Source organism: Megalops cyprinoides, chromosome 22, assembly GCF_013368585.1.
Source record: "Megalops cyprinoides isolate fMegCyp1 chromosome 22, fMegCyp1.pri, whole genome shotgun sequence".
NCBI lineage: Eukaryota > Metazoa > Chordata > Actinopteri > Elopiformes > Megalopidae > Megalops > Megalops cyprinoides.
The window spans coordinates 26,074,377-26,102,319 of record NC_050604.1 but is presented as its reverse complement, the minus strand read 5'-3'; the positions used below and the strand labels follow the sequence as shown (position 1 = coordinate 26,102,319).

The following is a 27,943-nucleotide window of genomic DNA, read 5'->3' as shown; positions in this document are numbered from 1 at the left end:
GGTGCAACATGCAATAACATTCTTGGTGCCCTTTACATGCAAGTCTCCATACACATCTAAACATCACCTGACAATCAAAGATGGAAACTTGAACTAGGCTGTGTTTAAACACTATTGGTTTCATACTGATGTGAAGGTGAGCAGGACATTTGGCTTGTACTTATTGTCTTTAAAACTAATTTGATTCTGCAAAACCCCAGCACTGCCTGTACATGCTGATCTCTGCATATGTGTGGGAAACGCACCATCATAATTCAGACTGTGGAGATTATTTGTGCAAAACATTTTCAGTGGAAGTCAATCTGGGTAAGGCCAACTATCAAGAAAATTAGACAGATATGCAGACTCTTGGGAGAAAACTGCAGGGAGTGAGCCTTAGTGAGGGAAAGGGGCTTATGTCTCCAGATCTGCACAGTACAGTGAGCAGATGCTAGGTGCACAGCCATCTGAATCAAACAGCTCAACAGTCTGGCTCATGAAAAAATATTTTTATTTGAGACCAGTGACGTTTTATGAAAACTTCCAGTACAGTCCAATAACACTTTCCTTGATACAATCTTCAACAATAATACTTGCCATAATCCTACATTTACCAAAATGTCATATTTCATTTGCAACGGCCTGGTAGTGGTCACTTGGCGTGTCTGTATTTCACTTAATGATAAATAGCACTCTGTAAATTCAAAAGACCGTGTGAGTAGTGCTTGTGGCTTTCACGTATACTGTTGGTGTATGTGTGCATCGCGGGATTGGAATCCATCCGACCCAGTAGTGTCATGGTGAGACAAGGCATTGTGGGTAAAAAGAGGGGTATAACTGCAAAAAAATCACTTTCAGCGGCATGGTCTAAAGAGGAGCAACGGACAGTAAGCATGACTTCCTCATGTCTTTACTGATGAGGCACTGCAGATCCACTGATAATGTTTTATTTTCCCTTAACAAAACTTAGGAAACTCATCTTTCAGTTGGATGGCATCTCTGCTTGTGCATTCTCAGGTTCTGTATTGAGGAAAACGCTCTCCCGCAGAGCACACACTTGAATGGTTTCTCTCCCGTGTGAACCCTCTGATGTTTCCTAAAATTACTTGAATCGGCAAAGCACTTTCCACAGAGAGTGCATCCGTATGGTTTCTCTCCCGTGTGCACTCTGTAATGTCTTGTGAGACTACCTTGGCGGGCAAACTGCTGTTGGCACAGCGTGCATCTGAACGGTTTGTCTCCTGTGTCGTCTCTCTGATGGCCCATAAGGGGGCCTGAACGAGTGGCGTGCTTTTCATACGAGCTAGCAATCAGACTGCCCTCAGTAACTGACAGGCTCTCAGAGTTTGTCTCTGTACCGTAAGAACACGACGGATCATCAGCCTCAGTTTCACCACCCCCCTGTGTAAAAAAAGTCCTCAGTTGGCTAGTTCTCTCACACTTTATGTGCTCAGGGCAGGAACTGTTGAGTCTTCCTGTGCTGTGTTCAGATCCTGTGTGTTGAACCGTCTTGACATTCTCATTCTCTGGCTCTGTCTTAAGGACAGTTTCCAATCCACTGACCTCCCAAGCACTGTGTCTGGTCCTGTGCTGCTCAGTGAGCTCCTCTGTGTGTTGTGCTGCTTTATTCTGTGTGTCCTGAATGGGAGTTCTTTCCCCACCACCTGCCCTCAACTCCACAGCTCCTGAGGGGGAAGATGGGAATCAGCATGAACATTAGCTGTGTGAACAGAAACCGTCCCATTAATCATCCAGGGCGCACAGAAAGTGTGAAGCAACACGACCACCATGAATAATAATGCCTTGTTCTCACATGGCTGTGCATCTTCCCAAGGAACAGATGGACACACACGTCAGACTGACACTTTTACCACAGGAGAAATGAACATGTTGCGTCACATCACAGTTGTGTAGAACTGCTGTGTAGGGTGTTCATGCCACACATGTGAAGCTATGCATGCATTATTAAGTTATACCTTGCTTCTGCATCTGTGGAAATGAAAAAAATATTTTTCATAGCATCAACACCTTTGTGTGATGTGTTAAACCATATGCGCATGCTTATAATGACATACATGCATTAAAGAATATCCACCTTGCTTATGCATCTGTGGAAATGATATTTCTAAATGCAGCCAAATTAGAGTAACAACCAGAGCTATTCAGGGGTAAGCTGTACCCCTGTGACAACTTTATTTATAGATTTGTAACTTTCTTTACTTACTCTCCACCCTGATCTTCATCTCTCCCTGTGGGTCACTGTCCTCTTCCAGCCTCTCCTCCTTTATAAGAAGTGATTCAGTCCTTCCCTCCCCCATGTCTGCACTCTGTAACAGACAAATGAAGTGATCAATCTGACCAGGTAGATGTTTCGGAAACACACAACCTCTAAAACTTACCAAGAAATAATACCAGTGCTTTACATGTGGGCCATTATGTGTGAAACAGGACCGATTCTGTTATGATCCTGTCATATTAAAAAAGTTGGCTCATAAAATTTTCACGTGGTGAGCCAAATACAGTCAGTTTCTAATTCATTTTGAAAAAGGCTGTGGTTAACAGACATGGTAATTTTAAAGTTTATGTGCAAAGCTTTGCACATCATCTTAATAATGATGATGATTTGGTCACTAATGAAAATTGACCTGGTCCTGCAGGTCTGCCAGCTGCGCCACATCGTTTTCCTCGCGCCCAGATGCCTGACTGGCATCCAGCTGCATACCATAGGGTCTCTTGGGGATCTTATACGGGCTCTCATCTGAAATTATGACGAAGAAAATGTAAGCCTGGCACTTTAGACATACAACAAAGTTAAACTCATAACCAACAATGAGATTTATGTTTATGTTACATATTCTTCTCACCCCTCTGAAGTCGATACTGCTCTCGCGCTCCCTGCATGCAATCCCGCGCGAGATGAAGCTCCATCGCGTGCAGTCTGCACTGAAGAGCTTCGTTCTCTTTCTGACTTCGAGACATTTCAACATTTAAAATCGCAAATCGGTCGTCCACCAGTTTACAGATTTCGTTCACAGCCGTTATTGCCAGGATGTCCAGGATAGAACGAAGCTGTGAACGAAAATTCAGGTTAACGCCGCTCGCCATTGTAGCCTCCGAGTTTATAAAAACGGACCGGTTCCCAGCCTCGATCAAAAGCAGCTAGGAGTGGAGTCCTTGTAGATTTGACAGTAGTATTAGTCGAGTTGTTCCTGAAAGAGTTAAATGAAGAAAATAAATAGCTAGACGCTGACTCAAGACTTCCGTACACAGCTGGGGGGAACCAGGGAAGTAGTGATGTGCAGTACGTGAGCGAACGAATCTTTTTGAATGAATCTTTGAGTGTACTCTTTGCGAACATGCGCGCTGATTAGCTGGCGTAACAGTCCATGAAGCAGCCTATCACAAAACTGTATCAGCACTATCTCTCAGCGGCTCTGGCTCGTGACGACAACTAGCCAATGGCTGAAATGCTAAAACACTCGAAGCACCGCCCACTGGCCATCTCGGCACAGCGGCTCAGTGACTATGCTGACCATGGTGACTAGAGCATGTGACTGACTCTGGAAGACTCGAAACGCCCCCGCTGTGTACTGAGTACTGAATGACCTGATGAACTGTTGACAAGTTCTCAGTACAATGGTTCCTTCAGACTCGAAAGATTCTTTGACCATGCTGACTATGAGCCCCGAACTGTTCTCAGTACAATGGTTCCGTACGACTCCAAAGAGTACAGCGTGAAACGCCCTCTACTGACCTGAATCACTGTTGAACAGTTCAGTAAACTACAGTGGTTTTGTGGATTATTTTAATTACCACAGTCCACAGTCTCGCCTATTGTGTTGGTAACTTTTTTTTTTTAGGTAACTGTATTTGAAAACTTTGTTTTGTAGGATTTGGAAGTGCATTCTGGAGTGCATTACACTCAGCATCAGTGTAATCTCTCATCCAGAAATTTGGTTTCCAGTCCGGATTCCAGCCTTTCAAAACATTTAATGCCTCCTCGGTGTAGGCTGCTCGTTCTGACTGAACGATAAACACTGAAACATACAGCCGCAGTTTCTTTACACACACGCAAAGAACAGAGTTTGAACTGAAAGCTTTATCTAATGAAGTGTTAACTTGCATCTCCCTGCAGCCCAACTCCATAGGCACCATCGAGCACTTTCTGTACACATATGCTCCAGTGATGTGACACTATCCATCATTGTGGTTTTACCCCTTCATCCATATATCTAGGGAAATGTTTTGCAGTTTTAGTATCATCTGAAACAGTAAAGCTGTTCAGCTAAAATACTGTGCTCTCAGTTATGCAGCCTCTTAGCACAACACTGCACTGTTCTGCTGCTGTCTGTGTGGAATCTCACCATGGGAAAACAATGTGGTGGGCCACTTTATGGAGACCTGATTTCCCTGGATAAATTCAGTGCAGTGTGCAGGATATGACAGTAAATGCAACAGCATTTGTTTTTAAAAAATTATAAATATTTTTCATGTCTTTTTATTGTTGAAGAAATAATGTTAAGCTTATCATGAGAGACACATCAGAGTCCCAGGGTTAATGCTGTGGGGCCCTCGTCACTCGGGGTTCACTGGGCTGTTTGGGGGACACCGTGGGGCAGGGGAGCTGCTGCCGCTGCTGTTGTTGCTGCTGTGTGGGGAGGTGCCTTGGCCAGAGTCCTTTGGGAGGGTGGCACAGAGAGCGGCCCTGACCACTGCCAGTGGGGTCTCCCGGTCCTCCGATTGGCTGAGGTCCTCCGGTACGTGGGCTGGGGGCAGGAGCAGGGTAAAGGTCCCAGGACCGCCGGTGCCGCTGCTGCTGGGGGAGGGGCTCGGCCGAAGGGGGGAGGCCCTGCTGCTGCTCCTAACACACAGACACCAGCCATGTGCCACAGTACCAAGGGGCCTAACGAGGTCTCAGACTGTGTGCCTGAGCTGATATAGGAAGAATGCTGTCCCAAAAGGCCTCTAACTGTGTATCTTTGAGCTGATATAGGAAGAATGCTGTGTATCTTTGAATTGGTCTAGGAAGAATACTCCTCTAAGAGGCCTCTGACTGTATATCTTTGAGCTGATTTAGGTGAGCTGGAGAGTATGAGCCGCTAACGTGGGCGTGGGGCCTTGCTGAGTTTCCGCTGCTCACCTGTTAGAGGAAGTAGACCTGCTCCCTGTAGCAGCCCCTCCAATCAGCTGGCTGGCTGGTGGGAAGACCGGCAGGGCGAGGTTTTTCTGCGGAAGAAAGAGACAGCATTTTCACTCATTCGCTCTGTGTACTGTAAATCCAGCCACACACTTAGAGTTGGGCAATCAGTGGGATTCCTTTTTTTAAACAATTGCTGGCCCAGTTCCACTACTGGCTGTGGTTTATGCCTCTGATACATGTCAACAGTGCTAAATGCATCATCAGATGGTTCAAAGCTGGGAATAAATTTCATTCTGGGGCTTGTAGCATTCCTGAAATTCATTTAGCTGAAGGTCACCTCCAGGAAGCAGGCCTCCAGCGCCATCCTCAAGCCTGGCTGCTGCTCCATGGCCACCAGCAGCATCACGTCCACCTCGTCACCGAGGTCCTGCAGCTCCTGGGCCTCAATCTCTTTCTCCTCCTCTGTTTTCTCCTGGGTCTGCCGTGCTGATCGAATCTCCCTGGTCAGTTTTTTGCACTGCAATAAGGTCAGTCATCGGTGAATGTCATCCGCTTTCTAATTTGCCTCATATAATAAGTTGAAGAGGAACTACACGTGTGTGCACACACATTTATCTTTACTGTGTATTGCTCTTGAACAGAGCACCTCTTAAATGACGTGCTGCTTAGTGGCAGTGTAGCACAACGATTAAGGAGCAGGACTTATAACCAAAAGGTAGCCGGTTCGATCCCCGCTGGGACACTGCTGCTGTACCCTTGGGCAAGGTACTTAACCCACAATTACCTGGGCTGTATAAATGGATAACATTGTAAAGAACTGTAACCTATGTAAGTCGCTTTGGATAAAAAGCGTCTGCCAAATGAATAAATGTAAATGTATTGACTTGTTGTATCACTGTGCATTAAGGTTACTGTGATTTAGTGACATTGACATATAGCGGTATGGTAGTGTATGCACTTAATGACTTCCCAGAGTTTTCTAGGCTTTCTAGTTTCAGATTTTTCACAAATTAACTTGTGGTATTGCTTGAATAGTGTGTATACCTGCACTGGTCTGGGAGAGCTGTTAGCCTGGTATAACACTAAACTTCTATTCTTTTGTGCTGGAATGTAATGTACATGAGGCAAACCTTGTCTCTGACTTTGTCCAGCTGTCCATTCTGGTCTCTGATGTGTTTGTTGAGCAGCTGGATTCTCGTCTGGGTTTTCTCCCTCTCTTTTTTCTCTCTGGTTTCCTCCCGCAGTGACTTATCCAGAGTGACATTCATGCGCTAGACAGAAATCACAATACACTGTTGGTTATAATAGACGAGTAAGCCCTTCAAAGTGCTGTCAAAAAGATGGCACTACTTATTGATGGAGACATGCATTTCCTACTGTCTCAAATTAATATACTTTTTTTTAAGCTGACACATTAATCGCCCGCTGAAGCGGGTCCAATAATGTGTGGTATGTCCAGCTGAATACTTTTTCATTGAGCAATCCTAGATACCTTATCCAGTCTTCTTTTTATATTTTTCTAAAATGGTTCCATCGTTCAACACCATCTCAACTCATTTGACCACTTTAATGTTTAAGAGCTCTGCTTAACTGTTCCCATTCAAAGATTTCACATTCAGTTACTCATAGGGGAAGCTTGGTGAAACGGACATACCTTAATGTCCCGTTGCAGCTCACAGATCTTCATCCTCTTGGAGCTGCATTTCTCCTCCATCATCTTCCTCTGCTGCTCCAGTCTGCGTTTCTCAGAATCATCAGCTGCAGAGAAAGGCATTCGGCCAGTGGCCAGTTCATAAGCACCGCCCCATTTTACTTCTAGGACATGTGCTGCAGAATCAACAGCAGCCAGTTTAGAGCTAGTCTAATGTCATATTAGAAGGTAACCACTAAAGAACAGTTAGAAGGAGGGTTTAAAGCAGAGAAATTTGAAATGCTGTTTAAAATGTGAGGAATGTTGGGTGATGGGTACAGGAAGCTGGGTGATGGGCACAGGAAGTTGAGTGATGGGAACAGGAAGCTGGGTGATAGATACAGGAAGCTGGATGATATGTATAGGAAGCTGAGTGATGGGCACAGGAAGCTGGGTGAGTCCTGAAGTGAGGGTGTGAGACGTACTGGGCTCGGGGGTGTTGTGGGGAGCTCTGCGGCTCCCTCCGTGTCGGCTCCTGGTGACGCGCAGGGTGTTCTGCAGTGCCTGCACCTCCTCCTGCTTCCTGCACACCCTCCGTCCCCACTCCTCCAGGCTGCGCTCCAGCTGTTCTCTCGCTCCAGCCATCTACCCGGAGAGGAACGGCCGTCCACATCATTTCACACATCCAGCCATCTACCCGGAGAGGAGCGGCCGTCCACATCATTTCACACATCCAGCCATCTACCCGGAGAGGAGCGGCCGTCCACATCATTTCACACATCCAGCCATCTACCCGGAGAGGAACGGCCGTCCACATCATTTCACACATCCAGCCATCTACCCGGAGAGGAACGGCCGTCCACATCATTTCACACATCCAGCCATCTACCCGGAGAGGAACGGCCGTCCACATCATTTCACACATCCAGCCATCTACCCGGAGAGGAACGGCCGCCCACATCATTTCACACATCCAGCGATGTTTCCCGAGATGAACAGCCATCCACATCACTTCACACATCCAGCCATCTATCCAGAGAGGAGCAGCCGTCCACATCATTTCACACATCCAGCCATCTACCCAGAGAGGAACAGCCGTCCACATCATTTCACACATCCAGCGATGTTTCCCGAGATGAACAGCCGTCCACATCACTTCACACATCCAGCAGTGTGTCACCCGTTTTAACAGTTGAACAGGTGTGGCATTTTTGTAAGGCACTCACCTTGGCCATGTGATCTTCCAGTGTTACCTCCTCTCCCTGCACGGTGATGGGGGAGGCTGCTATCGTCTCGTATTTCTTCCTCTGGGTTTCAGCTCTGCAGAGCATCTTACTCAGCTCAGCCCTGATTAGTGATCGCAGAGGGGGGAAAACAAGCGCATCCTTTAAACCGAACGTGTCTTTAAAATGCAGCAAATTTGCCAGCATTTAAGCTTTGTAAATGTGGCATCTGGCATCTTGCCCATAAAATGTTCCAGTGGTTATTCGTCGCTGAGCAGGTTTACCTGAGTCTCTGACACTCCTGGGAGGCGAGTTTCGTCTGTGCTTGCAGCGTGTCTCTCTGGAGGGCGTGCTCCGCCTCCTTCTCCCTCGTGGCGGTCTCCAGCTGCACCTTCTTTGTCTCCATGGAGATGAGCCGGTCCGCCTCGCTCTGAAGCCGGTCCCTCACGTGCTTCACATCCAGTTTCAGGAGGTTCTGCTCCACCATGGTGTCCTGCCACCAGACCCACTTTCACTCAACACGGTTCACTTTCATACTCTGGGGTAAATGTATTGGTATGGCATATGAAAAAGACCCCCAGGGAAAGCATTTGGTCTGACCGCGCATGCGTCAGATCAGTGGGCCTTACGAGGCTGATTTACAAGCATTTGGTTCGTCCAGAGACTTTCCCTGAGTTTGGCCACCTGAGTCCTCACCTGCTTTTTGAGGCAGAGCTTCTTCAGCTCCCTGTGGGAGGCGCTGATGAGGAGCTTCAGCTCCTCCACCTCAGAGGCTGCGTCTCTGCGCTGCTCCTCCACCTTCCCAGCATCCCTCTGCACACAGCGCAGCTCCATCTGAGAGCAGGAAAATGTTTTAGAGCACCTCTATGGTAACACACACCTGTGCTAGCCTCATCCATCCTGCTGTCGTATTGTCCTGAGTCAGCACAGAGCAATGTGTTACCTCGCTTTATTACAGAGGAAATGGGATGAAAGGAAAGGATTACTTATCCTTTAGTGATCATTTGTAATCATGTTTACAGATGCGCTTTAGCGGAGTGTGTTTTTGGGTAGGTTTGAGTGCTATAGTGTGTAGCTAGTGTGCTAATGGGAAGCTTGGCTGCTATAGGGGATATATGGTTACAGTGTGTTAGTGAGTAGGCAGGGTGCTGTTGGATAGCTGTATCATGTGTTTGGTACCTCCAGCTTTTTCTGCTGCTGGCGTAGCATGCGGGAGGTCTTATTCTTCTCCTCCAGGGCCTCTGTCAGCTCAGAAGCTTTCTTCCTCAGGAGCTTCCTCTCCTCTGCCTCCTCTTCCTCACTGAGGCGGGAATACTCCCCCTCCAGCCTCACGAGCTCCATGTCCTGTTTCAAACGGATGCAGCGGTCAGCGCCAGGTCCATCGTACGCTGCCCCTTCCAGCAGACAGTCTCCCAGCTCATGATGTGTTTCTATGGTTTGACCGCAGCGATCATTCACAACCCTGGACTGGCTTTGTTGGCTATGACCCGCTGAGACCTGGTTCTGGAGGTAACCGCTGCAGTGAATCTCTACGGTCAGGTCCAGGCAGATTCCCGGTCTCACTCGCCTGATCGTAGACCAGCTGCAGGTGTCTGCGGTGGTCCCACTCCACATCACTCCGCCGTTTGTTCAGGCTGGTGACGGCAGTCTGCCCGGCGGAGATGTTGGCCAGCAGGCTGTTTTCCCTGGATTTCAGGGCCTGCAGCTCCTGTGCTTTCACAGACAGAGCCTCGCGGAGCTGCACGCGCTGACCTTCCATCTCCTATAACATTACATTACATTACTGGCATTTAGCAGATGCTCTTATCCAGAGCGACTTACATCGGTTACGTTTTTACAGCTGGATATTTACTGAAGCAACTGTGGGATAAGTACCTTGCCCAAGGGTACAGCAGCAGTGCCCCAGCAGGGGAATCAAACTGGCAACCTTTCAGTTATGAGTCCTTCTCCTCAACCACTATGCTACACTGCTGCCCAAATAATGCAAAACACCATAGTATCACCCACATAAGCACACTCTAATCTGTATCAGTCCCAGCGCGTAACATCACCCAAGCAATCTCGTCAAGGAATCCAGAGTTGTGATGGCCAGATTGCGTCAGAGATGTGATTCTAGCTGTGCTCACTTTTTCTCTCTGCTCCTCCTCCTTCAGCTCCTGCCCTGTTACAGTCGCCCTCTCCTCCCCGCTGATGGCCGCCTCGGTCACACTCTGCAGTTTCTCCTGCAGGGCGGCGCTGTGGAGCCGGGCCCGTCTCACTCTGCACACAACCATCACACACTCAGCCGGACCACTGTGTTACCTGACAATTATCATTCCACCTCTGCCTCTAATTGGCTCTTAATTACAATTAAAAGTCAGATATCATTAAGTATTTTGGAATGAACTCCTGGGAGTGTACACAGTCATACCAACTACACACCAAGCCAGTGATCCTTATAAGGATGGTTTATAGTATCCTGGGCAGGGGAAATTCAGTGTGATCAGGCTTGTTGAGAGCATCAGTCAGGACCACACCGAGCCATCTCTGAAACACAAAATTCTGCTTACCTGTTGTTTTTGTCCTTGACATCGGTTTCAAGGCTGACCAGCTGGAACCTCTCCGCCTCTATGTCTCTTTCAGCCTGGTCCACAGAGGCCTTCAAGCTGTCAGTCTGAACAAAGAATGAGGAATTTGAACATTCATGCTTAAGGGGAAGCAGAGAAGACTTTAATGTAATTCCCAGTTGTTCCCAAACAAAGGAGATAGTTTATTAAAACATGCCTATGTTACAAGCTATGGGTTGGATTTTTTCTGAGATTCGTATTTCTGTCTTAGAGAGATCTCAGACAGCGCAGGGCCAGAGTGTGTGAAAGGAGACACAGCCAAGAGAACTCCCATGGCCTGAGGAATGCACAGTTTGCTGCTTACCTCATCCTGCAGACGGACACGGTCACCCTCAACCCTCTGAAGGTCCATCCTCAATCTGCTGGTCCAATGATCTTCATCTGTGATACTTCTCTCTGCCTTCTGATTGGCTTTTACTTTCCTCTCCAGGACATTCATCTTGTGCTTGGCTGCTTCATGCTTCTTTCTCACCTCCTCTTTCACCCTGGCAAGTGCCTGGAAGAAGGACGTGAATTATCACGTTAGTGCGTGAATGAACACATTACCATTGCAATTTTGTAGTGTGTTTTACTTGTACTCAGATGTGGTTCAGATGAGCTAACACACTTGCACCCTCTGCCGGTTACCTTGAGCATCTCCTCCATCTTGCAGTCCTTCTCCTGCATCTTCTGGATGTTGGCACTGCACTGCTGAACCAGCCTCCGGTTCTGCCGGTCGGCTTGGCGAAAGAGGGCTGCGGTCTTGTCCATCTCAAACTTTTCACAAAACACAAGTGTCAAATGATCGGCGGTAGTTTAGCCACACACACTGTTTAATAATGCTTCTGAGAGGGTAACACACTCAGGTGGCAGATGAGAGAGAGAGAGAGGGACCTTCACCTTGGCAGTGGTGGTCCTGTTCCACTCCTCCGCCAGGGCCTTGTGTTTTTGGCTGGCCTCAACGGTCTTTTTTTCTATTGTGAGTATCAGGTCCTGCAGTGGCCAAAGGGAGACAAGCATTCAGTGTACAGTGACTTTCTGAGTCTCAACACTTTCAGCACATGACTTAAGAGCCCAGGTGTGCAGAGACGCTGTGGAAGCCGCTGTCATGAAATTCACCATGCAGTACCATGGAATTATGTTGTGAAGTATCCTGCTCTTTTTAAGGGTCCTGATCTTTGCATCTCACCTTGATTTTTCTGTTGTCCTCTTTAGTGTATTTTAGGATCGCCATGACATCCTCCTCCCTGGTTTTCGCCAAGTCCTGTGTGATTGTCAGGGTCTGCTGATCCAGCATCATCTGCTTCTGCTCCTTTGTCAGCTTCTGGTCCATTCTGAGGATGGTGTCCTATGGGCAACCAGAGAGGCGGAGAGATTCAGCTGCCGAGCTTCACTGAGGCTGTGTGACACTACAGCACTGTGACAGGCTGGGAAATTGTGGGAATGTTATGCATTTATGATCTACCCAAACTCTTTACAGCCATTGCACCGACGCCCAACAAAGTTCTTATGGAAAATCCTATTAGGTTCTACATTAAACTGTTAGGCTCAGGTACACTTGTAGTTTAAATGTAGCAAAGCATTTTATTTATTTATTTTTTGCATGGTATAACATGGTGTACTCAAAGCCAGAATAAAGTCACCTCCTTTGCCTGCCTCCTCTTTCCCTCGGTTCCCAGCTCTTTCTCCAGCTTTAGCGTTCTCTGCTGCAGGACGCCGATCTCGCGCCGGGCCACGGCCGTGTCGTGCGCTATCGCCTCGGTCTTGGCCTGCAAAGTCTCACAGAGCTTCTGCTCTCACGCACGCATGCACACACACACAAACACACACACATGCATCTTCACTTTAGCATGGTTCACTGGTATTAGTTCAGAATGTCATCGTGCATACTGCTTGAAATGACCCTATTTTTGCCATGTCAAATATAATTCATATGCTTAATTTTTTTCATCCTCGAGACTAATTTTTCAGCCGTCCTGTGCATTATAGGGAATGAGTCAGTAGAATTTAATTTTTCAGTGACGTATAGAACCATGGGTGTCGAACACGCGCTGTACCTGGGTGTCGGACACGCGCCGCTTGACTAGTTTCATATAGTCGGCAATAGCGTGCATCCTTTCCTTGTGTTCGCTGATTCTGTTTTCCAGCTTTTCTTTAAGGCATTGTTTCTTTTGGATCTGAAGCAACAAAACAGACACGGGCGATAAAGCACAGCACGTTTCTGTAGCTATATGGGCTTATAATGGTAACGAGGTTGGGATGTTCAGCAGTCACGCACTGAATCGCATGCATAGCTACATTTCACGGCTACAGAACATACATGGCTGATAACCAGCGTTTTCCACATACATATAAAAGAGCACCTGCTGATTTTTTCCAGAGGCGTCCAGTTAGAGACAGTTAATAATAATAAATAGGCAATTACCAGTTAGCTTGGTAACTGCAAGTTGGCAAAATACCTCATCAAAGCTCACCTCATTTTCTAACACGGTAATTTCTACGCTTTCCACCGGGCTGGCGAAAAGCGCATCAGAGCCCACCTTAGATAAAATGTCGTTTGACATTTTCCAAGTGAATTACCCACAGAAAAAAATTACTACATTTCGTCTCAACAGAGACACCGAGCGTGATCTCTCCACTGCTTTCTAAAACGTCCACGCTGTCGTCAATAATGCTGGAAAACGCGTCTGTGGAATTCTGAAGAATGGAACGCTTATATTAGAATTATGTGACCTAAAGAATGTGGCGTAGTAGAATGTAAGATGTAATAGAAGCTACACAAGTTACGTCGTTCATCGCCCTGTGAGACGTGGAGAGAACAGGACGGTGGAACGTTGCCTTAGACCCGGCTTTTGAGAGGCCAGGCTGGTTATACTTTTACTTAGTTTTACATTACTGTATTGAAATTCGTGTTGAAGTAGCCAAAGCTGATTTTTATGCGCAGAATTGCAAAAAGAATATTATAATTTTATTTTAACGATGATTCACAGATAATAAATTTAATCAAGAAAACATGAAGGAATAACTGTATTTCATTGGCTCAATCATTCATTTAACCACGAGTAGCTCCCACAACACACACTCCTGGAAACAGAGAAGCTGCTAAAAGAATTGTGCAAATACCTGTTCCAAGAAACTAACCGTAATGTAATTATTGAACAGTTTCACAGTAGCCATTATTTCTGTTTATTTAGGCTATTAATGGCAATGGCACAAATATTACATGATTACATCTATTACATTAAATGTAATAAAGACTAATATTAATAACTAATAACGTGTAATAGACTAACCCCGTGAAATAATGCTTTATCGCTTAAATCATGTACCTGTAGTTCAAATTCCTGAAGACATGAAAAATAAAAACGAATAATACTTCTGAATGAGAGTAACCACATAGTCATGTGTCTTGCATCAACACTGCTATCTTATAAATCGGATGTGCTTTCGTCATCGCTGCTGCCGCTGTAATAAACATTGCGGTTGCGGTTGCGGTTGCGCTTTTGACCCGTGAGCACATCGAATTTTCAAAGAACAAGCATTTTACCACAAAGTGGCGGATCCAAACAAATATATTCAATTCAACATCTACTCGTTTTCTTCAGGTCGGACTTCCACCGAGAATTCCACCGCCCCATCCTGCACTGTCGTTCTGAACACGACGCATTTCTAACAAATCGCAAGAGATCGCGATACATTTACACTCTCAACACACAAACGCTTTGGATACAACCCAGAGCATTCTAGCCCAGTCCATCCAAAAAGAATAGGCTAGAGGCAACTACTGTCTACAAGACATTAACTGTTATTAAACAGTTATTGTGTCAGTTATTTTAGTTATTAAAATAACTGACACAATATTACAGTAAAGATATATTTTGAGTTGCTAATGTCGTATGAATTCAAATTAAGTATGAGTTCTGTGAAATAAAGTTACAAACGTTTGAACAATTCCTTTATTTTATTGCACCAACGTGCACGCAGAACAAAATCTCTGAATTTTTACATCTTTCATACGAGGTCCTCTTATGGCTGATGCCCGCATCACCTAAAATTCACCTGCGGTGGTGCGGGTTTGTGAAGCCGGTATGAATGCAACATCCTAAACAAGACATAGTTTCATGACGCTGAAAATGCGTGCAATCTGTGGCTTAGCATGGAATTTAGTCATGGTTCACACAAATACTGCTGAGCTGCGTGACTTGTCAGATTTGTACGGTCATTTACAGTAGGTGAGTGTAAATGGCAGTAAAATTGTGGCCTTGATTGTATGACATAAATGGAGCCGTGTCTTGAGGCATTTTTCTATGCTGTGTTTTTCACATAACGAAGAACATACACCAGTTTCATCCAAAATGAGGACCATGAAACACTAAGAACAATAACGAAGGCAACTCTTCGAAAGTATGGGGATCATGATATGCATCTCTGTTAGATGAACAACAGGACTCTGTTAGGCAGATATCCATTCATGGTGTTGTCCAGTGAACTGTACAGTGTACTATAAGCTCCTCAAAGAGAGAAAAGTTTTCACGCACTAAAGTCACTAAGTAGATTCTCCCAAACGTGAAGCTGCTGGCAGTGTCTTCTAAGGCTGCAAGAGCGAGTGAAATGCCTCCCACACTGTGCTGGGTATGAAAGTCGACACTATCGCACAGCCGTGTGGCTTTTGCGTAGCTAAAACAGCTTAAGCATAATTACAAGGAATGTACAGTGCTCACTCCGTACACGTGTCATGCAAGCGTGGACACTGTTTACTTCCGGATTCCAAGCCGCTCGCTATGACGGGATGCATAAATTACCGTAAATATCAATCTGATTCTAAAACGTCTGTTGATTTTTTCCGTGGCTCACCGTTTCTTTGTGCCCCTACTTTCTGAGTGAAAAAAAGGTTATTTTTTCCCAAAAATACAGATATTTATATAAATAAATTACATGTGATTTCTGTTCAATTAAAAAAAGAATTCAGGACAGTTTAACCCTTTAATGAGCCTGTGCCACGGTTCCATCACATACAAGAGGTCACATCAACACATCAAATTCCCATCCCATTTCCCATCCCATCCTAAACAATGCTCACAGCCTAAGGGGCTCCTTCCTGAGTTCCAAGCACCAATATTAACAAGGCCTTACTAAGGGTCCTTCGTCACTGCAAAGAATAATACAGCTTTTGTCAAACACACACTGATGTATATATGTCAAGTACAAGCAGCAGTTATCACATTTTCTATGCAAATACAAAATACAATCACATTAAAAATGAACAACACTGAACATACCAATATTTCCAGCTGGTCTCACAATAATGCTGATAGCAGTTTACAACACCTTAACAGCAGTGTTAGATACTAGACTTATTCCCTCTCTGTATAATCTTATAATACAGAACTTCAGGCAGCCTTTTTCATTTCAACTGGTTTTCTTGTTTTTGTTGTAAAAAACTGAATCTATGTACTGCCCAAAATATATAGAATAAAAATATATATTATATATATCAAAATGTGATACTCCTCTGTGAGTACATAAGAATGTTATTTTCCAATGTGAACACTCTGGTGTCTAATGAGGTTGCCTAAAGAAGAGAAATTCTTCCCACACTGTGTGCACCCGTAAGGTCTTTCTCCCGTGTGTACGGTCTGATGCGTTTTAAGATTACACAAGTGAGAAAAGCTCTTACCACACTGTGTGCAGCTAAACGGTTTCTCTCCTGTGTGAACTCTCTGGTGCCTTTTAATGTGACTTGACTGAGCAAATCTCTTTCCGCACAGCATACAGCTGAACGGTTTCTCTCCTGTGTGGACTCTCTGGTGAACTTTAAGACGACCTGGATGAGCAAACAGCTTTCCACATTGTGGGCAGCTAAATGGCTTTTCTCCCGTATGAATACCCTGTTGTAATTCAATGTCTTTTGGGTGACTTATCCCCTCCCCAAGAGATTTACAAAAGAGCTGATTCACTCTCATGCCAACTTCATGGTTGGTCCTGAGATTTTCTGCAGCACTGGATTTTGACTGCGCTGCCTTCTGTCTCTCTGCCATTGGTGCATATGGGGGACACATGTTGATCACATTTTCCGCCTGCGCTTCCTCTCTGTCCCTGTCTTTGTGATTTCTGGGTTGTGTGTGATCTACACCTGTCACGGCCTTGCTACTCCACACAGAGGTCACCTCGGCCTCCACTTTAATGGGCACTGAGTCTATCATTACAATCTCCGGTTGCCAGTCAAGAGAGCCCAACGAGGACCCACTGTTCCCGGCACCTTCCTCCGCGGCAGGAACCGACTGCAGGTCTGAGTGAACCGACAGGCTCTCCGAGTCCATTTCTGCAGCGTACCAGCGAGACAGATCCTCAGTCTCTGCGTCCGTGCTCTCCCATGCAAAGTAAGTCCTCAGCTGCCCGGGTCTCTCATACGCGGTGCACTCAGGGTGCGGGTCGTTCAGTCTTCCTGCTCTGGGCTCAGGTTCCTCATGCTGCACCCTCGGGTTTACGCTGCATTTCTTTGCCTTGCGCACGCCAATCGCCTTCATTCCACTGACCTCCCAAGCACTGTGTCTGGTCCTGTGCTGCTCAGTGAGCTCCTCTGTGTGTTGTGCTGCTTTATTCTGTGTGTCCTGAATGGGAGTTCTTTCCCCACCACCTGCCCTCGACTCCACAGCTCCTGAGAGGGTTAGGGTGAGAGGAAAGTGACAAACTTCAGTCCTGGATGAAATCACGTCAAATCATGCAGAAAACAACGCAGTTTCTCAAAAAATGTGTCAACGGATAGAGGAATTCGTGCTCTAGGCATTTCTGCACAAACTCCAGCTGATGCAACAGAGCCACTTCATCAATCTTTTGAGCAAAATGCAGAATTTTGCTCTAGTACTACACTAGCTGGGTGGCTCAGTGGTTTCTTTGAAACTGCAGAACATTCTGCCCTTATTGCATTCAAATAAACACAAATACATGCATAAGTTCAGGTGAAGCTGCTGAGGCAGCAGAAACATTCTGGGACAGAATCACACGCCTACTTGGCCAATGCTCCTGCTTGACCAATGACCAACGACCTTTGAGCTCATTCTGCTGATCTAACCAATGAGATGAGAGGTCTGGGGTTTGCACAGGCAAAGGATGGCCAGCGTAAGTGTCGCTGGATCTGTGAACAGCAATATGCAGGTGCGAGTGCACGTGGAGTGGAAGGGGCTGAACAGCCCTCTGTACCAGTGATCAGCAAGACCCCCCCCGCTTACCCTCCCCATGGGTCGTCAGGCCTTCCTGTGGGTCACTGCTCGCCCGGCCATCTTTAAGCCTTTCCTCCTTCATCAGAACAGACTCGGGCTTTCTCTCCTCCAGGCCTGCAGGCTGCAACAGAGGGAGAAGGGGTATAAGGGCTGAGGATAAAACTGCTCCACCAACAGACACTGCACAGCCCGAGCCTGGTCGGCACATTCCGCTACTTTCACAACAAGGTTTTAAAGCAACAAGGAGGCTCAGGTAGACCGAGGTAATGGTCAGTATAAGCCTGAGTGGTATTTGTTATGGAAAGATTTGTGCTGTGGAAGTTATTGGTGCATATTCAACCAAATGCCAGTACGGGGCATAAGGACTGCTAATGCCTTGTAGAAAACCAAAACAGATTCTACACATATTCCAAAAATTCTTTGATGTCTATATATACATCTATATAGATATGAAATGACGTACACAATTAATGTCTATACCATGTTAACATTTTAAGCCGGGGTTCCTGCATTAAACCCTGAGATTTTTTTGGTTGGTTGTAGTTGACTTGTTCTGCAGTGTCCTAAAACATTATCCATTGACGTCAACATTGCGCAATTCAGAGCAAGTGAGCTAATGTTCTTTTAACGTTTGCCTTCAACTGATGCCCATTGAGCCATTTATAAAGCATGAATAGTGTGTACTTTAGAATGCACCGCAGAACAATGCTGATAACATTGATAAATGCTAATGTTACGAAGTCCAGAAAAGAACAGGAGTGCTACCTGGAGTGTCGCCTAAATACACGTGTTCTTTGGAAACTTCCGGTGTATTGCAACAGGTGAGAAACAAGGAAAGGCGCTTTGCTTAAACGTTCAAGTGTTAGTCAAGAATTTAAAAAACAAGCATCTTTCCAAAACTCCAAGGCACACTGCTGTTTTAGAAAATCACTGAAGTGCCTTTATTTCACACAGAAAAATTGTTAAACAGTAACTAACATGTTGCAATCGGCTTCAGTTTTTCATCAGGGTTATTAAGATATTAAGTAATGGCTGATTCACGGGGACATTCTATAAAGTGGTAGCTTAAACTGTTGCAGTGAACCGTTAAAAAGAATTCAACCCTTTTAGTTATATAAAAGATGAAATGGCATTAGGATAAACTATTGATTGCTTCACACAGACACCCTTGGTGCACTTTAAATTAAGATCGCTTGTTGAGATGGTGAAATGTCCACAGCTCTCCAAAAACACATTAACTTTGTGAATTTGACTAAATAAAAATAATTTTACGAAATTTACAAACCAAAATGTTGACTAGTCAGAATGTGACAATTTCAATAGTAAGGAAAACAAAATTAATACAGAAATGAGATGCTTAGTTTGATTTGACTGGCTCCTCTGTTTAATGTCATCTTAATGAAAACAGTGAGAAAACCAAGCCAGTCACACCACTGAGTGTGACTGAAAAGCAATCATGTGTGGATCTGTACCCTGCAAAGCAATCCCAAACCTCTCTTCATCAGACCAATATAATGCTCACTCTTCAAACTGTCCAACAGCAGCACGTTTTCAACACTATGTCTTCGAGGCCTGCCAAGCTCAAAGTAGTCTGAGGTTTCAAATGACGATTATTCAGTGACATGACAAATTAGCCAGTTGTATTTTCAAATTGCAATGTATTTGACACAAGCAGTGTGATCATCTGGTATAAATATAAAAGAATACAAAGAATTCAGTAAAATAACACATTTTCTGCCACTATTCCTTTCAGCTCCTAATTACACTTATTTATTTGCTATGCAAATTTCTTCACAAAACGCAAGCAAATAGACTGTATAATTCTCATATACCGCAAACCCATTTATCTATTTCCTTCCTGTAAAACTGAACTGATACACTTGTGCAAAGTGTACGACAGTAGCACCACACTCAGGTCTTCAAGCCTGAGGGTCAGTCTTGGCTGAACACCTGCACCGTGGCTAAGGATGGTGCATGACTGATAAAGGACTGATTATGGTTAATGACGCTTTTTGCCTTTTTTTTTTTTACTCATGATTGTTTCTCCTGAAACTCTCACACCTTTAATGTGAAGCAGTTTACAGCCCTCTCTTGTTTCTTTATACAACCTTCCAAAAATTACACAAATCTGAAAATGTGATAAAATAAACTTAAAAAAAAAAACTAAGTAAAAAATATACTAAATAAAACACTTAAAAATCTGTAACTGTCACATGAGCTACAATTCCGGAACTGCCATTACAACACCTGTAAGAGCATAATGCTAACAGAGCACTGCCAGTACCCATTACAAATGGGCTCTTGAGTAACTGTCAGCAGTAGGGCTGTGACTGAGCCCAGGTCTGCCCCCCATGATGGTGTTTCTGGTGTCTTTTCAGATTACTTGGGTGAGAGAAACACTTTCCACACACTGAGCAACCGTATGGTCTCTCTCCTGTGTGCACATTCTGATGTACATTCAGCTGACTCGAACAAACAAAAGTCTTCCCACACAGCGAGCAGACGAAGGGTCTCTCCCTGGTATGAACCCCTTGATGTTTTTTAAGGTCCCTTGCGGAGAAGAAACTCTTCCCACACTGTGTGCAGCAAAACTCTCTCGCGCTCAAGTGAGTGCTCTGATGCACTTTGAGATTGTACGAGTGAGCAAACCGCTTTCCGCAGTCCGTACAGCTGAACGGTTTCATGGCGTGTGCTCTCATATGCAGCTCAAGGTGTCTTTGACAGCTGAAATCCTTCCAACAAAATTTACAAACGAACTTTGTTTTTTCTTTGCCAGCTTGCTGGCGAGTCCCCCCACTTTCCAGCGTTGCGGCATTCTTGCCACAGGGGGTAAAACCATTCGTATCGGCAGCATCAGATTTTGATGCCGATGTGGTCTCACTCAGTCTTACTTGGGCATACGGAGGAAACACGCTGGACACACCTTCTGGCTGTGCCTCGCCTCTCTCTTTGTCTTCAGTGTGATGCCTGTGTCGTGTGCGATCTGTCGCTGACACGGTGTCTTTGCTCCAGTCAGAACTCACCTCAGCCTCCTGCTTAACAGGTCCAGAGTCAACAACTAAAACCTCTGGCTTCATGTCTGATTCTAAATAGCAAAGACTACTACCAGCATCCTCCTTTGTAGGAGGACCCACCTGCAGCTGTGAGTGAGCTGACAGACTCTCCGAGTCCATTTCTGCAGCATAGGAGCAAGACGGGTCCTCAGCCTCTGCGTTTGCTCTCCCCTGTGTAAAGCACGTCCCCAGATGACTGGTTCTCTCACACATTACACTCTCAGAGCCCAGACTGCTCAGTCTTCCTGCCCTGCGTTCAGATCCTCTGTGCTGGAGTCTCTTGTTAACACTATTATTCTCAGGCTCTGCTTTGGGGACGTTCTCCAATCCACTGACCTCCAAAACACAGTGCTGGGTCCTCTGCTGGTCAGTCAGCTCTTCTCTGCCATTGGTAGGCGGAGTCTGTTTGCTGACAACAGCAGTCCCTCTATCGTCCTCAGCACCCAATTCCTCAACTCCTGGAATGACGATTAGAAAAAAAATATGAATATTAGTAACCATGTGGTGACACGAGGCAAACTTAATGAAGGGGATTAAGATGGCAGGTGTAAGGCACGTGCAAAACAGAACTGCCAAGCGTTCCATGGGCACAAAATTACCCAGCGACAGCCAAACGAGTTGAGGAAATGACATCACACTAGAAAACAAACGCCAGGGCTACGCATGCGCTGACGAGACCTTCCTTTCGTTCAGGCCAGCAAACTGACTGGGTTCGGTGCGGTTATTCATCACACAACCGAGCTTCTTTCAGCCTAGATCTTAAAAAGCAGTGCCGGGAAAGCAATTTTTGAATAAACAATTTCAAATGAAACGTTAATTTAAGCATGCAAGTAGGTGGAAGTAGCTGAGATGTATTCTGCCTGACCCGTGGTGCAGTTAGGGTTAGGGGTAGGGCTCAGGGGTAGGTTTGGGGCTCAGGTTAGGGTTACAGCGAAGGTTAGGATTTAGGTTCGGGTCAGGGGTAGGGTTTTGGCTCAGATTAGGACTAGGGTTAGGTTAGCATGCAGCTAGGTGTCTTGTAGTTGAGATGTATTCCACCTGACCTGTGGTGCAGTTAATTAGCTCCCATATGTTACATGCTGGAGTGTGAATGACACATGCCTGGTGTGAAGGACTGTTTGTATAATTGTTTAATAGCTTTTGCATTTGTTTCTTTCACTTTATACCAACAGCATAAAGATTTTTATAGTATCCATTTCAGATGTGTGTGGACCATTAAAGTTAAGGTTTATTAACGGTTTTCCAGTTTCAGCTGGTGTTATGACTGCATGGGTGCCTAACGAGCCTGCAAATAATCTTCAAGCTGTTGATGCACCTGTGGATCTTTCTCAAGTAACCGTTTGGTACTAACACATTCCCTTCTCTCTACTTACTCTCCACCCTGATCTTCATCTCTCCCTGTGGGTCACTGTCCTCTTCCAGCCTCTCCTCCTTTATAAGAAGTGATTCAGTCCTTCCCTCCCCCATGTCTGCACTCTGTAACAGACAAATGAAGTGATCAATATTCCTGGATACCAGCTATTGATCCATCAACCTTCAGCATTACACATAAAAAGTATCAGTCACAACTAAACCAGTCTCTACAACTTGGAAACAAACAGACTGATTAATGATGATTGATGCTTAATCTACTGAAATAAAAAGGCCAGTATTAGAAAAGGGTACATATCACTGAAGTGACAATCATAAAGTCAAAAAGTTGAATTTTTACTGTAATGAAAGCAATGTGAGATTCTGGAATAAACTTCCGTGCTTAACGTTTTAACAAAATACTTTATTGTTCAAACCTTCAATTATTACACAACACTTTTTGAATCTGAAACTTTCTGAAGTTAGAAAAACTAGCACTGGGACACTGCCGAAAAAAAAGGTACTACTTTGCATTTTTCAGAACGAAATGAAATGAATTTTTTTCCTAATTACTTCAGACACAATGCAGGAATTCGGATCCCTCCAAAAATTTCTGTTTTCTGATGCCACTCTTCAAATAGTGGAATATTTGTAGAGAAAATAAAACTGAGTACACGCAAAGGTGAGTGAGGCAGCTGCGAGTCCGATCACAGACAAAAACTACTGACCGAGTTCTGCGAGACTGAAGAATCCTCTTGATGCCCACCTGCTGGCACTCCGTCACTAATGAGGTCAATGTCCATATGCTTTTCAAATACGCTTTCTCCGGTTGGCTCGCTTGCTAGCCCTGAAACAATACGAGGAAGAAGGCAAAACATTACAATCTTTGATAGGAGACAATTAACGATATGTCTTGGAAGACAACACATAATCAGGGCTGTCTGATTGCCGTATTTAAGGCGTATTGAGTTCCTTGATCAATGATCCAAGTGTGCAGGTCTGGGGAGGGGTGTTGCAAAATTTACAGCATACGATGTAGTTTGTTGTGCTTGTTCTTCGTACCCGCTTTCGCGGTCCCTGGAAGCCTGTGCAAAAAGCGGCCTCGGCGCGCGCGCTCTGCAGAACCCGCCGGGGTTCTCGCGCTGTCCGCGCATCCCCGCGCCGCCCGCAGCTCCAGCATCTGCAGCTTCCTGCGCAGGGCTTCCTTCTCCTTCTGGCTTTGTGATATTTCCAGCCGTAACACGGCATAGCCATCTTCTACCAGTTTGCAGATTTCCGCCACGGCCGCGTTGGCTAAAACCTCCATGATGGAGGCTATCTGCGTGTGAAAAGTAATGCAATTCGACATCGTTCGCTCGGCTACCCACACCCTTCCAAAAACATCTGCAAGAGTAGCGGCTCCAGTGTTTGTTGGGCTGTGTCCGGAAAGGTAAAACTTGACTAATTTACATATGCCATTTTCACAGAGTGTCAAATTAACATTTACTTCCGGGCTGCTGGACGAGAATGACAGTGAAAGTCCGTAAAATTACCGTAAATAAACTAATTTATGTTCGATGGCTGTTGGTGGTCCAGCGAAACAGTTCCCCTTCTTCGGTGTATTTAAATATAGATTTAATCCAACGAAGGGGCACGTACTGCCACCTACTGCAATGGAGTACGGCTTGGAAAACAGCAAACATTACCGGGATATTAGACTAACTCTCTTCAAACAAGTGTCTAGTTTAATTGTCTGTGGTTAATATGTTGACCGATTGTTCCAGAAACGTGCGAATTAAAGTTTAATGTAAAGGGTTCTGTGGAAACCAGAAAGCAACGCCGTCAGTGGAGATTGTTGTGTCCCAACTGTCAGTACAAATCTCACCCAAAAAATGTTTAATTTCTTTAGGAAACATTTCTATAAAGACATGAGGCAGCAGACATGAGATACATACATATCAATTATTCTTGTTTTTCAGTACACAAAAGAATTTCAAGTACACACAGAAAACATGTTTAAGTTTTTCTTTGACACAGCAACACACTGAAGCTCAAATATTCAAAGAATTGTATTAATCATAATTATGAAGGTCCAATAAAAAACTTAAGTTTACGTATTTTGCCAATATCTACAGATCTTCCAATAGCCTTTTAAAATTACATTTATTCATCTGTGTAATTTCCTATTCATTTTATAACATCTTTACAAACACTTTTTGTGTAATAAATATACTGCCTGTGACATGTAAAATACATTGGTTACTGCAATGTTGAACACAACCTTTACTTCAGAAAGAAGCATCTCTTCAAATAAAAACACACTACATTACTAAAACTATAATCTTACTTTGTACCCTCAGCCTAAAAAGCAAACATTCCCACTGCACCGTCAGAAGCTTTAGTGGGTAATCAGGTGAGACTGGGGGTAATTCTGCAGTAAAGTCATACAAAGTGTCTAGGTACCCTCTTAAGAGGGCACACATTGGGTTTATGCTCCAGTGGCATAAAAAAACCTCGGAGTGTGCAAGCAAATGGTTCCTCCCCAGCAGAAATTTTCATGAAGTTGACGTGACTTGCAGTTAAAGGATCTCTGCTGTGTGAACACTCAAGTGTCTTTTTATATGACTTGACTGTGTGAATCGCTTTCCACAATGTGTACAGTTGAATGGTCTTTCTCCAGTGTGGACCCTCTGGTGCATTTTAAGCTGGTGCTGATGGGAGAATCGCTTCTCACACTGTGTACAGCTAAAAGGTTTCTCTCCTGTGTGCACCCTCTGATGCCTTTTAAGATTAGCCGAATGAGCAAACTGCTTCCCACACTGAGTACAGCTGAACTGCCTGTCACCCGCGTCCATGCTATGGTGCATTTCGCTGTCTTTTGGGCGGCTGTAACCCTTTTCAAAATATGTGTAAAACAGCCGTTTCTCACTCATGCCAAGCCTGTGATGAGCTTTCTCACTCTCTGACACCACGCATCTTGACGCTGCCGGGTTGTCTCTGACCGCCATTTCAGCACGAGGAAGACAAACGGCTGTCACGCTTTCTGACCGAGCGCCTTCTCCCTCTCCGCTTTCTTCATACTGCCTTTGTTGCGCGTGTCCTGTGATCTCAGTGGTCCCCTTGTCCCATACAGACGGCATCTCGCCCTCCAGTTTGACGGCCGCAGAATCAACCATGACTATCTCAGGCTTCCAGTCAAAAGAAGCGAACGAGGACAGACTGCTTCCAGCACCTTCTGCTGCAGGAGCCGACTGCAGCTGTGAGTGAACCGACAGACTCTCCGAGTCCATTTCTGCAGCATAGGAGCAAGACGGGTCCTCAGCCTCTGCGTTTGCTCTCCCCTGTGTAAAGCACGTCCCCAGATGACTGGTTCTCTCACACATTACACTCTCAGAGCCCAGACTGCTCAGTCTTCCAGCCCTGTACTCAGACCCTTCAGACGGGAGTGTCTTGACACTGTCTTTATCCGGTTCTGCTTTGAGGACGTCCTCCAATCCACTGACCTCCCAAGCACTGTGTCTGGTCCTGTGCTGCTCAGTGAGCTCCTCTGTGTGTTGAGCTGCTTTAGTCTCTGTGTTCACAGGATTTCCTTCCTTATCGCCAGCGAAACCCAACTCAACAGCTCCTGCAGACAAACACCAAAACAAACATTAGTTGTATGTGGAAATGACATCATGGATTACATTACATTTATTCATTTGGCAAGATGGATTTGAAATGTCTATAAAAGATACATATATATTATATAAATATATAAACATATATACATGTATTATTACAAGCAATTAAAACTAAGTAGTCAAGAGTTGGTATAGCTGCAGGTAAATAATGACCAGAGAGTGACTGAGCTGGCACACCTTCATGTATCACTAAGGAAGATAAACTTGCATGTTTCACACTCCACACAGCAATAGTTGTTAACAAACCAGTAAAAACCGACACACAACACAACCACAGACAACCACAGTTTCCTCCTCACGACTTACTTTCTTCCCTGATCTTCAGTTCCCTCTGAGGCCCAGTGTTCACTTTAAGTCTCTCCTCTTTGATGACGAGCGATTCAGGTCTAGTTCCCCTAGTTTCTGCACACTGTAACACATGAACAGACTGCACCATTCCATCTCCGACAGCATACACAGCTACACACCAGCTCACTGATGAGCACCGCACTGGTATCTGAGCTGAAACTACAGAATCAGACCTATTTCATGCTTTATGTATTTATTAAATGCCAATCCTTTCATTCAATTTGGCAAATTTCAAACAGCTTAGAGCTGAGGGGGGTAATTCAGATATGCTAATTATGAAAGACATAGACATGTGGAAATTACGTTATTCCATCTGAACTGCAGAAGAAATTGTTAATCGGTTATGCTCAAGAATATTACTATTAATATGAATGCATTACAGAGAGTGGCAAGCATACCACTATGTCCGTGCCGAGTATGCGCGAACAGACTTCGGCTCTTTTGACTACACACTGCTCTTGAGTATCTTCGTTCAGAACCATGGGCTGTTCATCCCTTTTCAGACTGACGTCCAGGCGCTTGCCCAAGACGCTCTCCCCTGTGGTAAAACAACGATCTTCTGAAGCAAAAAGGGTGGGGGGTTGGTCAACAACATGTAGGCAACAGCCACTCAGTGGTATTGCAATCATTACGAACATACTTGCAGCTGTACTGATCAAGTCAAATCGGCGAAACTCACTACACACAATCGCATAAATCAACAAGATAACTTGCCTCCTGTTGTTGCTCTTAATTTACGGCAAACCTGGGCTCCATCACCAGCGCTGGAACTTACGGCGCCTGTCCGCTCTCCCGCTCTCTCTGCGCATCGCCGCGCACTTTGGCGCTCCATCATCTGTATTTTTCTCTTTAAAGATTTGTTCTCCTTCTGGTACTGCGACACTTCCAAGCGGAGAACGGCGTAGCCATCGTCTACAACTTGACAGATTTCTGCCACGGCCGCATTCGCCAGTACCTCCATGATGGAGGCTATCTGTGTATGAAATGCAATACAGTTTGACATTGTTCCCGACATTGCGCATTGGTCACTTCACGCCCTCTTTCAGAATCTCTTGGAAGAAGATGCTATTCTGTACGGCTAGAAAGCTGTTGATGAAATTACACAATGCAAAACTAATGCAGGTTTTCGGCCGTTCACACTCGGTATTACTTCCGGTCTGCTATGTACTGACGATGACGGAATTGATACGTTACCGTAAATGCTCAAAACTAGGCGCACATAGTGTCTTTTATACTTCTCTGCTTTAATCGCATTGTCTGCCTCCGACAACGTCCAGTTATCTAGACCCTAAAATACAGAATGGATGAATGAATCAGACTTATATACCAGATAAAAGTCTGATTCATTCATCCATTCTTTGTTTATTATACTTGCTAGTGGAAAGAAGACTTTCTAGTGAATTCACTCTGCCCTCACATGATGTGCTTATTTTGATAACTCCTCAGTAATTCCTCTGCTGTAGCAGGCAGAGCTCTTCAAGTCTAAATTTCGCCATCTCTCTAGTGTGCAGGATTTGTGGGTAATTGTGGAGATGCAGGTATATCTGTCAGTGAGATTGATCCTGGCTTCCATCTGGTCCATGAGCAGTCACCTTCTGCATGCTCAATCCAGGACATCACAACAGAAAGATAGCATTGTAAATATAGCTCTCCAGGTTATGCTTGGTTTAAGAGGCCTTGATATAAACAGTTACGCCAGCCACAGACCCACCGCTGTCTGAACACTGGTAGATATTCCCGTGGAGACCTCTGGCTG

The 27,943-nt window shown here is 45.1% G+C and overlaps 2 protein-coding genes across 2 annotated transcripts; both read right to left on the bottom strand.

The window, feature by feature from the left end:
• Positions 1-393: 393 nt before the first annotated feature.
• Positions 394-23,786, bottom strand: LOC118769524 (zinc finger and SCAN domain-containing protein 23-like). Its single transcript, XM_036516653.1, has 8 exons — positions 23,243-23,786; positions 22,909-23,027; positions 22,204-22,306; positions 21,167-21,288; positions 17,787-17,898; positions 17,094-17,215; positions 1,086-1,542; positions 394-407 (listed from the first exon to the last, which is right to left on the bottom strand). Exons 1-8 carry the CDS (start codon positions 23,526-23,528, stop codon positions 394-396), a joined length of 1,335 nt encoding a protein of 444 aa, XP_036372546.1. The 5' UTR covers positions 23,529-23,786.
• Positions 23,787-24,399: 613 nt separating this feature from the next.
• On the bottom strand, positions 24,400-27,331 carry LOC118769922 (zinc finger protein with KRAB and SCAN domains 1-like). Its single transcript, XM_036517337.1, has 4 exons — positions 26,902-27,331; positions 26,586-26,746; positions 26,146-26,248; positions 24,400-25,784 (listed from the first exon to the last, which is right to left on the bottom strand). Exons 1-4 carry the CDS (start codon positions 27,200-27,202, stop codon positions 24,739-24,741), a joined length of 1,611 nt encoding a protein of 536 aa, XP_036373230.1. The 5' UTR covers positions 27,203-27,331; the 3' UTR covers positions 24,400-24,738.
• Between the last annotated feature and the right edge of the window lie 612 nt (positions 27,332-27,943).